This window comes from Rattus norvegicus, chromosome 11 (assembly GCF_021556685.1).
Source record: "Rattus norvegicus strain SHRSP/BbbUtx chromosome 11, alternate assembly SHRSP_T2T, whole genome shotgun sequence".
Lineage (NCBI taxonomy): Eukaryota > Metazoa > Chordata > Mammalia > Rodentia > Muridae > Rattus > Rattus norvegicus.
The window spans coordinates 77804665-77818722 of record NC_141544.1 but is presented as its reverse complement, the minus strand read 5'-3'; the positions used below and the strand labels follow the sequence as shown (position 1 = coordinate 77818722).

Here is a 14058-nt window from a genome sequence, read left to right as displayed (position 1 = left end):
GTTACTAGGACACAGTAGTATAATTTGTGGTAACCGCAAGTCTTCAATTTTTTTCTGTTTAATGATTTTCGTTGTTGAGGCCTTCCACTTTCTTGGTGTGTGTGTGTGTGTGTGTGTGTGTGTGTGTGTGTGTGTGTGTGTGTGTTGGGGTGCGGTGCATGTAGAGACCATGAGAGAAATCACCTACATCTATCATTGTTTTACCTTATTCCTTTAATGCAGGTTCTTCCACTGAACTGAAAGCTGACAATTTTAGCTATGCTACTTGGTCAGTGAGCTACTGAGATCCTCTTGTGTCTGTCCCACAGTGCTGGGGTTACAAGCATGCATAACCAGGTTGGGCTTTTTATGTGGGTGTTGGGGATTTAATCCTAGGTCTTCATGTTTGTAGAGCAACACTCTTACCCACTTAGCCATTTTCCCGTGATTAGATCTTTTTTTTTTTTAAGATTTATTTAATATATATGAGTACACTGTAGCTGTCTTAGACACACCAGAAGAGGGTATCATCTCATTACAGATGGTTGTGAGCCACCATGTGGGTGCTGGGATTTGAACTCAGGACCTCTGGAAGAGCAGTCAGTGCTCTTAACCACTGAGCCATTTCACCAGCCCCCCGTGATTAGATCTTAAGGCTGGAAGACACAAACTTCTAATCTGGATCCTGACTTGGAGATCTTGAGTCATAGTGGCATTGAAAAGCTTAGGCCCAGGCAAAGAAGTACACACCTTTAATCCCAGGAAACTGAGGCAAACTGATCTCTGAGTGCAAGGTCAGCATGGGACAAATCAAATTCCAAATCCAGGTATGGTGGTACACACCTTTGATCTGGGCCACCCCTTCTGCTGGAGGACTACATAACCACACTGGAAGAAGGAAGATTCAATCTTCTTCGCCTGCTTGCACTTACTTGCCAGCACATCTGTTGAAACCTACTTCTTCAGGATTCCAGCTTCTACAGAAGACCAGCTGTAACACCTAGCCTCGTGGGACTGAGCAATGACTAGATTCTAGGACTTCCCATTCACAGCTGCCCATTGTTGGGCTATTTAGAATGCAGACTGTAAGTCATTACAATAAATTCTTTCAATATACAGAGACATTCCATAAGTTCTTTGACTCTAGAGAACCCTGACTAATACACTAATGCTGTTTTTAAAAATTTGTATTTTTCTCGTGATTTCCATAAAGATTTTAAGTGTAGTTAGATGAATATCATTAGAAGCATTATTTCTGCACAGGCATAATGAGAGTAACAGGCATCTCTTTTTAAGGTGTACGCGTGAAGATACTATTTTTAGTATTTTTGTTTTGGTGTGTGTGTGTGTGTGTGTGTGTGTGTGTGTGTGTGTGTGTGTTATGTGTGTGGTACACTCACGGTAACATGGGTGTTTGTACACATATGCATACAGAGGCCAGAGGAGGCTATCTGCTGACTTCCATCACTCATTTCTATATTACTTTGAGACAGAGTATCTCAGAAGCTCACCACTTTGCCTAGGCTGGGCAGCCGATGAGGTCTCAAGACTCACCAGCTCTACTACATACCCGGTTCCCAAGCACACATGGCCATGCCTGGGTCTCCACTTTAGTGCCAGGGATTTGAACTCAAGTCCCCATGCTTGCATAGAAATTGACCCTGGTCCTCTTTTAAAAATAGCAGGCACTCCATTCTCCAGCACTGACCGTGCTCAGTGGTTAAGACCGATCTTCAAGGGACCCAGACTTAGTTTCCAGCATCCACATGGTGGCCCACAGCCATCTGTAGCACCAGTTTCAGAGATTCTGACTCCCTCTTCTGGCCCCTGGGAGTACTTGGCATGCGTACTGTGCAACTATAAATGCAGGCAAAACAGAAATAAACACATCTTTGAAAACCAAGACCATCAGCAAGCACTCTTAATTACTGAGAGAGCTTGCCAATTCTTACTAAAAGAATTTTTTTCATTCAGGCATTATGTTGTAATTCTTTTTTCCTAATAATAGGATCTAGGAGCGCTGTATATATATTGATGAGCTTTCTGTTTGAAGAAAGCTGTATTTACTAGCTAATTCAGGTTGAGATAATGTCTCTAGAACACGAAGCCTGACCATAACTTACTTGGTGTTTCTTTGCTTACTTTCCTTCCATTTAACATGAAAAAAATTAAGACTCTTGTGCTGTCAAACTGCCAAATGGGTGAATGCAAGCCCATATGCCAGCCAAGTGTTATGAAAATTGCTTAACATAATTAACTAGTTCCTGTCTCAAGGTATCCGAGCTTAAAGGGAGCTCTAGCAGCTTTGTCCCCCTTGAAATTCCACAAACTAAGTGCAGGGTTTTGTTTTGCTTTCCTATAAAATTATAAAAGAACAAACAGTTTTTTATTTTTACGGTGACAATGAGAATTGTTTATTTCCTTTCTGCAGAAGTTCAAGAAGAGCTTTGGATAAATACAATCATTTTAGGGTTTTAAATAAAACGCTCTGTTTCTCTCTGTCTCTCCCCTTCTCATCCGCCTAGTAAGCTTGCTCTTCTTTTTCTTCGTTTTCCTCTTCCTTATCCATTTGTTCATCTGTGCTGTCGACCACCATGCTTCTTTTTTTCTCACTCGCATTTCAGCACATGGTTCAAATTTCACTCCCCTATAACTTCTGCTTCTACACATGATACCATGGTGCCAACACATGCCTCACCCCAAACATTTTAATATCTCACAACATGATTGATTCTGTTTACTGTCTTAATTCTAAATTACTGAGAGACTGATAAGTTTATTTGGGTCAATGTCAACCTGTAGTTGAATCTTCAAGAAAAGCAGAAGTCACTTGCTAGAGAGAGATTCCCTTCTTCTGGGTTATGGATTGTGATGGTTTGTATGTGCTTGGCCCAGGGTGGCACTATTAGAAGGCATGGCCTTCTTAGAGTAGGTGTGGCCTTGTTGGAGTAGGTGTGCCACTGTGGATGCGGACTATAAGACCCTCATCCTAGCTGCCTGGAAGTCAGTATTGTTCTAGCAGCCTTCAGATGAAGATGTAGGACTCTCAGCTCTTCTGTACAATGCCTGCCTGGGTGCTGCCATGTTCCTGCCTTGATGATAATGGACTGAAGCTCCGAAACTGTAAGCCAGCCCCAATTAAATGTTGTCCTTATGAGAGTTGCCTTGGTCATGATGTCTGTTCACCATGATGTTATGATGCCTGTTAGGGCCATAAAACCCTAACTAAGACATGAAAGGAGAGTTTTCCTAAGAGAAATACTTGAATAAGGAGTATCCTATGAAGAATGTAAAAGAAACATAAGACATGGTCTTTGTCATTAGGGAATTCAACACCACATGAGCCTTCTGTGCCTCAGTGGCTCCTTTTGAGTGTCTATAAACAAGCAGCCTGGTGATTATAAGTAGTATTGTCCCATAGTAGGATTACAACAACAAAGCCCTAATTTACAAAGAACTGAATTTTCTTGTCTACTTATTGTATAGAATATAGTAGATTATATTTATGGAACTCCAATTTCCAATGATTGGCCCTATTTTATTATCTTGACAAGCCTATTAAAGAAGTTATCACTCTTTGCTCCTAGGCTCATAGAAATTAAGAATATCTGTATAGAAACCATAGAAGTAGAAAGCAGAAGAGGAGCCCAAGCGACTGAAGGAAAGTGTCACTGTGCTGAGGACCTGCGTGGAGCTGCTGGTGTGGGGCAGCTCACTAAGGAGCTGTCCGCAAGGTGGCGGTGTGCAGTGTAGACAGGGCTTACAGCAAGATCCCACCGCGGTGGCTGAACTGTGCAAGGTGTGGCCAACTGGTGGTAGGAAGATTCTTTTACCTCTGAAGACAATGCTGGGGCAAAGATATGATAGTCAAGTTGCTGAAGAAAACCAGTTCCATCCCAGAATGCTCACAAATTATCTAAAGAGTCTAAAGGTTAAGATGAGCTTGTTGGAGGATCTGACAAATACTCCAAGGTTCCATGACAGAAATGACGTAGAAAAAAGAAGGAATCAAATATATCAAACTTCGGTGTAAAGGACATGGTGAATGCCCCACTCCTGAGAATATGGAGACATTCATTTACCTGTGTGAGAGATTTAATGAGAGAAGCCCATCTGAACTTACAGGCGTTCACTGCGCCCATGGCTTCAACCATACTGGTTTCCTTATATGTGCCTTCTTGGTGGAGAAAATGAATTGGAGCATTGAAGCAGCAGTTGTGCTACATTTGCCCAAACTACACCACCAGGAATCTCTAAGAGTGATAATTTGAAGGAACTTTTTCATTGCCATGGATATGCAGAAGAAGCACTACCACCACCTGTATTGCCAGATTGGTGTTTTGAGGAAGAAGGAGAAGAAGAAGGAGGAGGAGAAGGAGAGGAAGAGGAAGAGAGGAAGAGGAAGAGAAAGAGGAAGAAGAAGATGGAAAAGAGGTCAGAACCAGGTCAAGTGCTTCCTTTGGTAAAAGGAGAAAAGAACAGTTAAAGCTGGGAGCTATCTTCTTGGAAGGCGTGACTGTTAAAGGTGTAACTGAAGTAATAATTCAACCAAAGTTAGAGGTACAGCAGAGATGCCCTCAGTTCTGTGGCTGGGAAGGGTCTGGGTTCCCTGGAGCTCAGCCTGTCTCCATGGACAAGCAAAATATTAGCCTTTTAGATAAGAAGCCATATAAAGTAAGCTGGAAAGCAGATGGTACTCATTACATGATGTTGATTGATGGTATCAATGAAGTTTTTATGATCGACAGAGATAATTCTGTTTTTCATGTTTCAAATCTGGAGTTCCCCCTTTGCAAAGATCTGCAGATGCATTTATCAAATACCCTTTAGGATGGGGAAATGGTCACTGAGAAAGTGAACGGACAGGCCATTCAAAGATATTTGATATATGACATAGTTAAGTTCACTGCACAACCAGTGGGAGACTGTGATTTCAATATTTGTCTCCAGTGTACTGAACGTGAAATTATAAGCCCATGACATAAAAAAAATGAAGACTCGCAAAACACAGGAACTATTTAGTGTCAGACCTAAACAATTTTTTGATATCAGCATTTCAAGAAAGCTTCTGGAAGGAAACTTTGCCAAAGAAGTCAGCCATGAACTGGATGGACTTATTTTTCAGCCTATTGGGAAATACAAACCTGGTCGGTGTGATGATATCTTGAAATGGAAACCTCCCAGTCTAAACTCTATGGATTTTCAACTTAAGATAATGGGGCTGGGAGAAGAGTTGCTTCCATGGAATGTTGGCCTTCTCTATGTTGGAGGTTGCGAAAGACCCTTTGCACAAGTCAAGGTAACAAAAGAAACAGTACAATGACAAAAATTATAGAATGCACATTTGAGAACAACAGCTGGGTCTTTGTGAGACAGAGAATAGACAAGAGTTTCCCAAATGCCTACAACACAGCCATGGCTGTGTGAAACAGCATCTCCTACCCTGTCACCAAAGAGAAGCTGTTCGAGCTCATTGACAGATGTGCAGCAGCTGCCCAAGGACAAAAGAGAACATATCCCGTAGACCCCGACATGCAGCATATGCCTCCTCCACCACCCAAAAGACCACATCAGCCAACCTAGACCCTGCCTCTGACCTCATGCTCAAGAGGAAAGAAGAAAGGGAACACAGTGTCCTCTGAGAGACCCCACCAGCTGCTGACTCAGACAGATACAGACACTCACAGCCAAACAGCAGATGGGGCTTAGGGATTCTTACAGAAGAATAGGAGGAAGGATTGCAGCCCAGAAGAAATAGGAACTCCACAGGAAGACCAACAGTCAACTAACCCTAGACCCTTGGGGCTCTCCGAGTCTGAACCACCAACCAAAGAACATACACAGGCTGGACCTAGGCCTCCCTGCTCATATGTAGCAGATGTGCAGCTTGGTCTTCATGTGAGTCCCGAACAACTGGAGCATGGCGCGATCCCAAAAGCTGTTGCCTTTATGTGAGATCTGTTCTTCTAGCTGGGCCATCTTATTTGTCCTCAGTGGGAGAGGAAGCACATGGACCGGAAGTGCCAGAGTTGGGGGATACCTAGGAGGCCCCCCTCTGCCCAGAAGATAAGGGAAAGGGGAAAGGATTGTGGGAGGAGATGACTGGGAGGGGAGAAGTGAATGAGATGTAAAATGAACAAGTAAATAAAATTTGATTAAAAAAAAAAAAAGAAATCCATGAATCTGTTACTCTAAAGTCTATGTTCTTGCCAGTAAGGAAACAAGGCTGCCTATCTGACCAGAGCAAGAATGATCTTACCTTTAGTTCAGAGTAAGGGCCTGCTACCATAGGATGGCATCTGAGTTGAAGACATCAGCTATGTTAAAGGTGGGTTGAGCTAACTGGCTTTTTTGTTGAGCTCAGCTTAGGAAACTGGCTACAAGCCCTTACTCGGGCTACACATTGCAACCTAAGTTGATGTACCTTTGTACAGGCCTCATTGTTTCTCAAGGACCACAAAAGACATAACAAGCCCTCCTCTGTTGCCATACCAAACCTTTCTGTCACCCCCAAAGAGCCTTCTCCCAATCTTTGGGAGAACTTTGGAAAAACTAAAAAGGTCAACAAGACAGAACAAAAACCATGTCTGACTTTTTAGCAAGTGTATTGGGTAAAAAAAGAGGGGAGGTGGTTCTTCTAGTCGAAGATTGTATTCACATGAAAGACTTCTGTGACCTGAATAGGTATGAAGACATCTCTCGCTCTATCAGCAAGAAACAAAGAAACTCTGTGGCAATATATATTTAAAAAGGGGATTTATTAAAATAGCTTTCAGGCAGTGATCCAGCTAGTTCAACAATGGCCGTTTATCACTGGAAGAATCCCCAGTACGTCATTCAGTCCGTGAGGCTGGATATCTCAGCTGGTCTTCAGCATATGCCAGAATCCTGAAGAAGTAGGCTCTAATGCCAGTGAAGGAATGGTCTTGCCCACGAGAGCAAGAGCGAGCAGTCAAAGAGGGCAAACTTCCTCCTTCCATGTTCTTCTATAAACTGCCCATCTGAAGATGAGGGCCATATTAAAGGTGGATCTTCCCACCTCAAAAGATCCCCCTTAAAAAAAGTGGGTCTTCCCACTTGGAATGATTTAATTAAGGGGGGAAAAATCCCTCACAGGTGTACCCAGCTGCTTGGGTTTTAGAGAGTTCCAGATGTAGTCAAGTTGACATCCAAGAACAGCTATCACACAACATCCAGGCTCCCAGTGCTCCTTAAAACTAAAGCAAAGCAAAGCCAAACCTGACCATAATACTATAAACACAGGAAAATCTCTGGACAGGAGGAAGGTGGGAGTTGGGGGACGCTCAGGGATCTTGGAATTAGTGCATGATGGTAAATTCCCTGGAGTTTCCCTTTTGTCTCCTCCATATAGCATACTGGGTGTTCGTTGCAGTGTTCCTCACAACTGGAAACCGTAAACACAAGCAGACACCAAAGTTCTCCACATGTACTTTTGTTTCTCTTTGCATTTATTCCCAGGCACACTGATGTTACAGAGAAGAAATAGCTTCATCCTTTTAGAGTTTACCTCCATGGTTTGTCAGGTTACTCTGGAGCAGTTCATCTGTGACTAGAAAACCCCCACTACTCATGCTTCCAACATGCTACCCAACGCCTATGAGTAGTTAGTTTTCAAATACAGCTTTCAAGAAAACACACTGCTTTTTGCCTAGTATGAGTCCTGGACTCAATGTCCTTGCCTGTTTTTAAATAATTCTTTTCATTTCTTCACTGCACAGATGTATTACCCTTTGGAACACCCAGATGGGACCTCATACAGAGCTCTAGGATGCTGGCTGTCCTTACCAAACTCTCTTCACACTGGTACTCTAGCCTCTGAATTCCAGCTGCTCTGGTCTTTGTGAATCTATTATTTCAGTGCATCCACTGGGCTAATTAAGTTATCCCTCCTTATCTCTGTAAAGATAGTAAACCCAAAAAGTTGTTTGGCTTGTCTTTCACTTCCTATCTCAGGGATTACTGACCCAGTTGTTAGGAATCCAGAGTCTTTAAACTTAGATTTTTGTCTACGTGGTTTGTTTGACGTGAGATGGTAAATCCCACTCCTGCCCTTTTATCTTGGCCAGAAGCCAAAGACACTGCTTACATTTGGAAATGTGTTCTGAAAGCTGATATGTGTATACTAATGACTCTGCAATAGGAGTGTTGACTATTAAAGCTATTTCAAAATAAACCCCAGTGTGGACAGAAAAAAAAAACCTAGGGAGAGACAGAAGGAAATGTGTGAAAGGGGCTTATGGAAAATTATGAAGCTTTATATTGTAAGATACCAAACCCACTAAATACACGAAGGATTTTTGCCCTGTTTTCTGAGTAAAGATATTCACCATAATGGTGTTGGTTTACTTATGTCCATATCTAGTTGATGCATTTTTGACATTTTGGTTGATTTAAACTTTTCTCCATATATTAATATTAAGTCTGTGTGACCCGAGTTTTAAAAAATGTCTATATAGTCTCTGAAAATGTACTCTATGTATACGATCTATCTTGATTATGTCTATACCCCTTTAACTCTTCCAATTTCCCTCGGAACTCCCAACACTTATTACTCTCAACTTCATGTCCTGGTTGTTGGTTTATTTGTTTGTTTACTGTTAGCCCTTTGAGTCAATTTCTGCTGCCTTTGTGGACCAGGGTTTCAAGTTTGACTATGCTCAAATCTCAGCTTCTGAACTCTAGCACATTTAGTGTCAGATAGCTCTTTGTTGTTGAGAAAGGGGTTGTCAGTTCTGTCTAGAATGATAAAAAAATATTCCAAGCCTCTACCAAGTAGACATTCAAAGCAATTGTGATAAATAAGTCAATTTTGATAAATAATGTGATGACAGATGTCTTGGGCCTTGCAGATCATTCTGTTGAGAATAGTTGTTGTAGTCAGTGTGCCTTCTCCGCTACACACAGCAGCTTCATCAGCTGAGGCACTTTCTTGTGTTTCTCTGTTATAGTTAGCAGATCCCCTGTCTCAGAACTCTAGCAACCAGTGATGTGTTTCTCAGCCTTATAGTTCTACCTTTTCCTGCTGGAGTAAGCAGCATATGGCCTTTGGATACGGCTTCTTTCCTTAGCAGAATACAGCTACCACTCATCTATCAAGCATGGGTACAAGTCTTTCTATGAAAACCAGTTCAGTTCCTTGTTTCTTGTTCTTGTTGTTGTTGTTGTTGTTGTTGTTGTTGTTCTTCTTCTTCTTCTTCTTCTCCTTTCTCCTCCTTCTCCTTCTTTTTCCTCCTCCTCCTCCTTCTCCTTTCTCCTCCTCCTCTTCTTCCTCCTCCTTCTCCTCCTTCTTTCTCCTCTTCTTCCTCCTCCTCCTCCTTTTCCCCCTCCTCCTCCTTTTCTCCTTCTCCCCCTTCTCCTCCTTCTTCTCCTCCACTCTTCTCTTTCCTCCTCCTTTCCTCCTCTTCTCAGCAACTGACACTGAATTTTTAGTTTTTTTCTATTAAATGCCTTAATAGATGTGTAGTGGTCTCTCAATATGTGATCAAGGCCCCATTTAGCTAATTTGCCCATTTTTTCAGTTGTTTGCTCTGTTTATATTGAAGAGAGTAACAAGAAAGCCACAGAGGGATGTGTTGACTATAAATGCATTTAAAATATAAAATTAAATAATATATTGTTTTGCATGCAAATACCTTATTGTGGTTTTAAGTTTCCCTTTGTCCTAGTGGCTAATAATACTGTCTTTATTATGTGCTGATTTGCCATGTGTATATTTTGTTTTAGAAATATTTCTTCAGTTCCTTTTCTCATTTCAAGTTTATTTACTTTATCAGTGTCAAGTTTAGAGGGTTCTTAACATGTTATAGATACTAGCCCTTTACTGGAAACACAGTTTGCAATTTTTATTTTGTTGTTTGGCTTGTCTATAATTTGTCTTTTAATAACTTCTCATAAGTTTTCCCCCAAAAAAACTTTTGATAAAGTTTAATTTTTCCACTTTCCTTTTATAAATCATGCATGTCAACTCTAAAAACTCTTGGACTAAGCCTATACCCTGAATATTTTCCTCTAATGATTTTGTTTATGAAATTGTATCATTTATTAATTATATATAAACCTATGAATTCTGAGTTAATTTCTGTACCAAGTATAAATTTAAAGAAATCTTTCTTGTTGAGTTTGATTTTTTTTGTCATTTTGGAGAAGGGTGGTATATTTGCTTGATGTCTACTGAACTGTTTTTGTTTGTCTCTCAAACGTCAGTGCGATAACACAAACTGGTGAATGCTGATGAGCAAACTAAGAAGCTCTATAGGTGAAATCTAATAGAGAGTCGTTGGCTTCAGCCTCTTAGACTAGAGATGCTTTTTAAGGTCTATTCGTGGGGCTGCAGATATGGCTCTGTGGTTAAGAGCACTGACTGCTATTCTGTTATTCTGACTCAAGTTTGACTCCCAGCACCCACTTGGTGGCTCGCAACAGCTTATAATCCCATTTCCAAGAGGATCCTCTGGCTTCTAACAGTACCAGGAACACCTGTGGTATGCAGACTTACGTGCAGGCAAAACTCCTATATGCATTAAATTCATTATAAAAATCTGAGATTTCTTAGCAAAGGCACCAGAAGAACAGGCATTAACTTTGAATTATTCTGTCTTCTACCAATATCATGCTATAATTCTCCAAAGGAACATTCCAATTTCCTCCTCCTCTTCTGATTTGAAACCATGAAAAACTAAAAATTGCCCACTGAATTTAAGTTTTCCCTAATGGAGAATTGCAGCTCTGGGAAGAAAGATTTCCCCAAGGGGAGGGTTGCAGTACTGAGGGGAAAGGTACTGCAAACCTCACACAAGAACTTTATTGAGAAAGACACAGAGTAGCTTCCTCTGCTCAGATAAGCAGTAGGAAAGTGAGTAAGAGGCAGACTTATATAGTTTCTGGGCAGGGGAGAGAGGTCCAAGATGGGTATTGGTGGGACTTTAAGTCAAGCCTAGGGATTGGTGGGATTTCAAGATCAGGGATTGGTGGGGTTTAGTGAGTTTCAAACCCAGAAGTGGGATTGGACCTTTTACCCTACACAGAATCCCTGAAAGCCAAAGACTTATAACTGTTTGCCTGTCGTTTGTTTTTTGTGTTAATATTTTATTTTGGGGGTATATGTTTTTGAGATAAAGTTTCTCTATTATGTAGTCCAGGCCAATCTTGAACTCACAGAAATCCACCTGCCTCTGCCCCCCAAGTGCTGGGGTGAAAGGTGTGTATCCCCACACTCAGCCTTGTGCTAGCGTTTGATTCTATAAATTGTCTCTTAGTAAGTAGCCATGTACTAGAACCACCTAGAGACATATATTTGAAATGATGTACTTCTCACTTCTAGGATGAGACATTCTCAGTACTGGTTTAGACATATTCACAGGCCAATCTACCAATGTGGCTGTAAATACATGAAATTTTCTAAGAATAAACATTTTCAAGGATGACCAACAGGCCAGAATTTGCAGTGTAATAATTATTTCCAGTTAAATGCCCATGGGGAAAAAAAAGGAGAAACAAGAAGGGCTTTTAGGTCATTAAGCTAACCCAGTAGGTAAAGGCACTTGCAACCAAGCTTGACAACCTGAGCTGGATCACCAGGGCCCACAAGGTAGAAGAGGTGAATGGACTTTCGTAAGTTGTCCTCTGACCTTCATAAGCCAAGGCATACTTGCCCCACGCTCCAAACCAAATAAACAAATGTTAAAAGAAGAAAGTAAGTAAATCTCTTCAGTTTTCCCTGTTGCTCTCGAAGATAAATTTATGAAGCCTCCCCCATTTCACCAGACAAGAATAATAGAGGGTGATTGCTAAGGCCAGATGTGAGCACGAGAGGACTGTTGAACAAGCTTTCCTAACTAGCTCTCACTGGCCATGTATTTGCCTTCCCACAATCTTCGGCTTACAGAGCAGCAAAGTCCCTTTCTTGTTATGGTTTTGTTTATCAAAGGGGACACTGAGTAAACATGAATCACAGGCACCTCTGAGATCCACCCATTTCTTTGGCATCAGCATGCATACCTGAGGCATTCATACCTGTTTGACTTCCAGCTCTGTGTTATTGTGTAAAAGCAAATGATTGCTTAAGGAAACCATTTAGACAAGTTGAACTTCGTAGAGTTTAACTGAGCAAGGAACAATTCATAAACTGGGCAGCTCAATGTATGGGCAGGTGGCGTCTTTGGCTAGAATAGGAGAAATAGACTAGGTACAGAGAAGTGGCATTTTTCTGTTTGCACGTGGTCTGATCGATTGGCTGACAGATTTGTGAGGTCTGGCCAAGAGTCAGCAATTTGCCACATAAGTATAACCTGAAATTGGGCTTTAAGTTAATTTACATACCAAAATAAGGTTACAGTTCCTTACAGCAGGGTACTGAAGCATCTCTAAACAAAAGTCAGTTTCATACGAACTCTTTCAAACGACAGTGTCCAATGAGAAGACAAAGTTCGGAAAGGAAGGAAATTAAAAAAAAAAATTGACAAAGGGCATGTATCCAATTTGTACTGAGAACAGTTTAAACTCACTAAGAAGGAGCAGTGATCCTGTTTAAAAATAGATCAAAGGGTATATAGGTAGTAAATTTGCTAAAGAAGACATCCAGTCATAAAATGAGATGTGCATCTCACGATCAAAACCATATGTCATTAAGGAATTGCAAATAAAAAATGAGATATCAGAAGTCAACTATAAATTCAAAACACTGGGGACACCACATGCTGAAGAGACGTTTTCCCTTTCTGCCTTCCAATGGGTTAAGAATTCCATTTTGATGTATCCAGTACATCTCTCTGAATAGGTTCTTTTCAAAAGGTTATTATAGGTTATGTGTATGGGGATTTACCTTCATGTTGTATGTATACCATTTACAAGCCTGGTGCCCAAGGAAGCTGGAGGGGGGGGGGCATCAGATCCCTGAAACGGGAATCATACTATGAGTTGCCCTGTGAGTACTGAGAACGGAACCCAGACCCTCTGCAAGAGCAGCAAGTGCTCTTACCATGGGGCCTTCTCATCAGCCCCTCAGGACAGTTTGCCGGGGGTTGTTACAGGTATTGAGTTCTTCACATCATGGTGATCGCTGTCATATAGAATCTAGAAACATCTCTCTTATGTTCTACGAAACTGGAACTTTTGCTGAACCTCATAGCCAGAGTTAATAAAACACCCTGAACTCTCTTAAGACTTAAGACTGCTAGCCTACTGTATACTCAAACTATTTGTCTGACCTGCCTATAGGACAACAATATAACAATCACTCTTACTTGGCTTGGATTTACTTATTTGCTCGTACAACCAATTTTAACACCCTAAGCTCCCATCTTAAGTGATGTAGTCTTCCAATGCCCCTGCCCTGGACAACACATGTTGCTGAAAGCAGAGAAGACAGTAGTTGAAAGTAACTTCCTAAAATCTACTATAAAGATCGAAAGCAAATATGGATATTGGCTGATAACGATGTTTGTTGTGTTGTCTGGGTCAGCTGGAATCAGTTGGAGACAGTGACTTAATCCCTTGTGAAAACTGTTCAAGTTTTCTGCCCAGTATCCCATATGATGCTTTCTATGCTGTTCAGTTAATAGAGAAGTCTTTTGTGAGGGAGATACAGACAACACACACACACACACACACACACACACACACACACACACACCACAGACACCACTTACACACACAGCTCATGCACCAGACAGACACACAGAGGCATAGACAGACACAGACACAGGGACAAACATTCCTAAGACAGCCATCAAACAGACACAGATTCAGATGCATGCAACAGAGGATAGGAGGCATATCATGAAGGAGAGAGTATCTGGACTTGCCCTTGGTTAAACTTCAAAGGGAAAGACTTTTACTTATTTCCTTAGTGGACATTTGATGCCCTATTAGTAACTTGGAATTAATCACCAATGCATTCTAATTGGTGGGTAGAATAAATAAATTGACTTTAAAAATTCAAATGGAATGTTACTGTACCATTAGAAATTGATGACATCTCATGAAATTTCAGTGGAAAGACCTGGATTGTTCCGTGAATCAAGGGAATTATGGCCTGACTTCAAGGCATTTTAGGTCATT

The 14058-nt window shown here is 41.2% G+C and overlaps 1 protein-coding gene and 1 pseudogene across 2 annotated transcripts in view; both read left to right on the top strand.

The window, feature by feature from the left end:
• Ildr1 (immunoglobulin-like domain containing receptor 1) overlaps nucleotides 1-6137 on the top strand; it is a 56367-nt gene extending 50230 nt beyond the window's left edge. Inside the window, exon 8 of one of the 2 annotated variants that reach the window (XR_015632761.1) lies at nucleotides 3567-6136. Coding sequence is in view for 1 of the 2 variants with exons in the window: in XM_087576221.1 (XP_087432347.1) it covers nucleotides 3567-3581 (15 nt within the window). In the remaining variant the exon portion in view is untranslated. Of the gene's footprint in view, nucleotides 1-3566 lie in introns of both variants that reach the window. The other variant, XM_087576221.1, reaches the window with a different exon arrangement.
• Rngtt-ps1 (RNA guanylyltransferase and 5'-phosphatase, pseudogene 1) lies at nucleotides 3711-5562 on the top strand (annotated as a pseudogene).
• Nucleotides 6138-14058: the final 7921 nt, after the last annotated feature.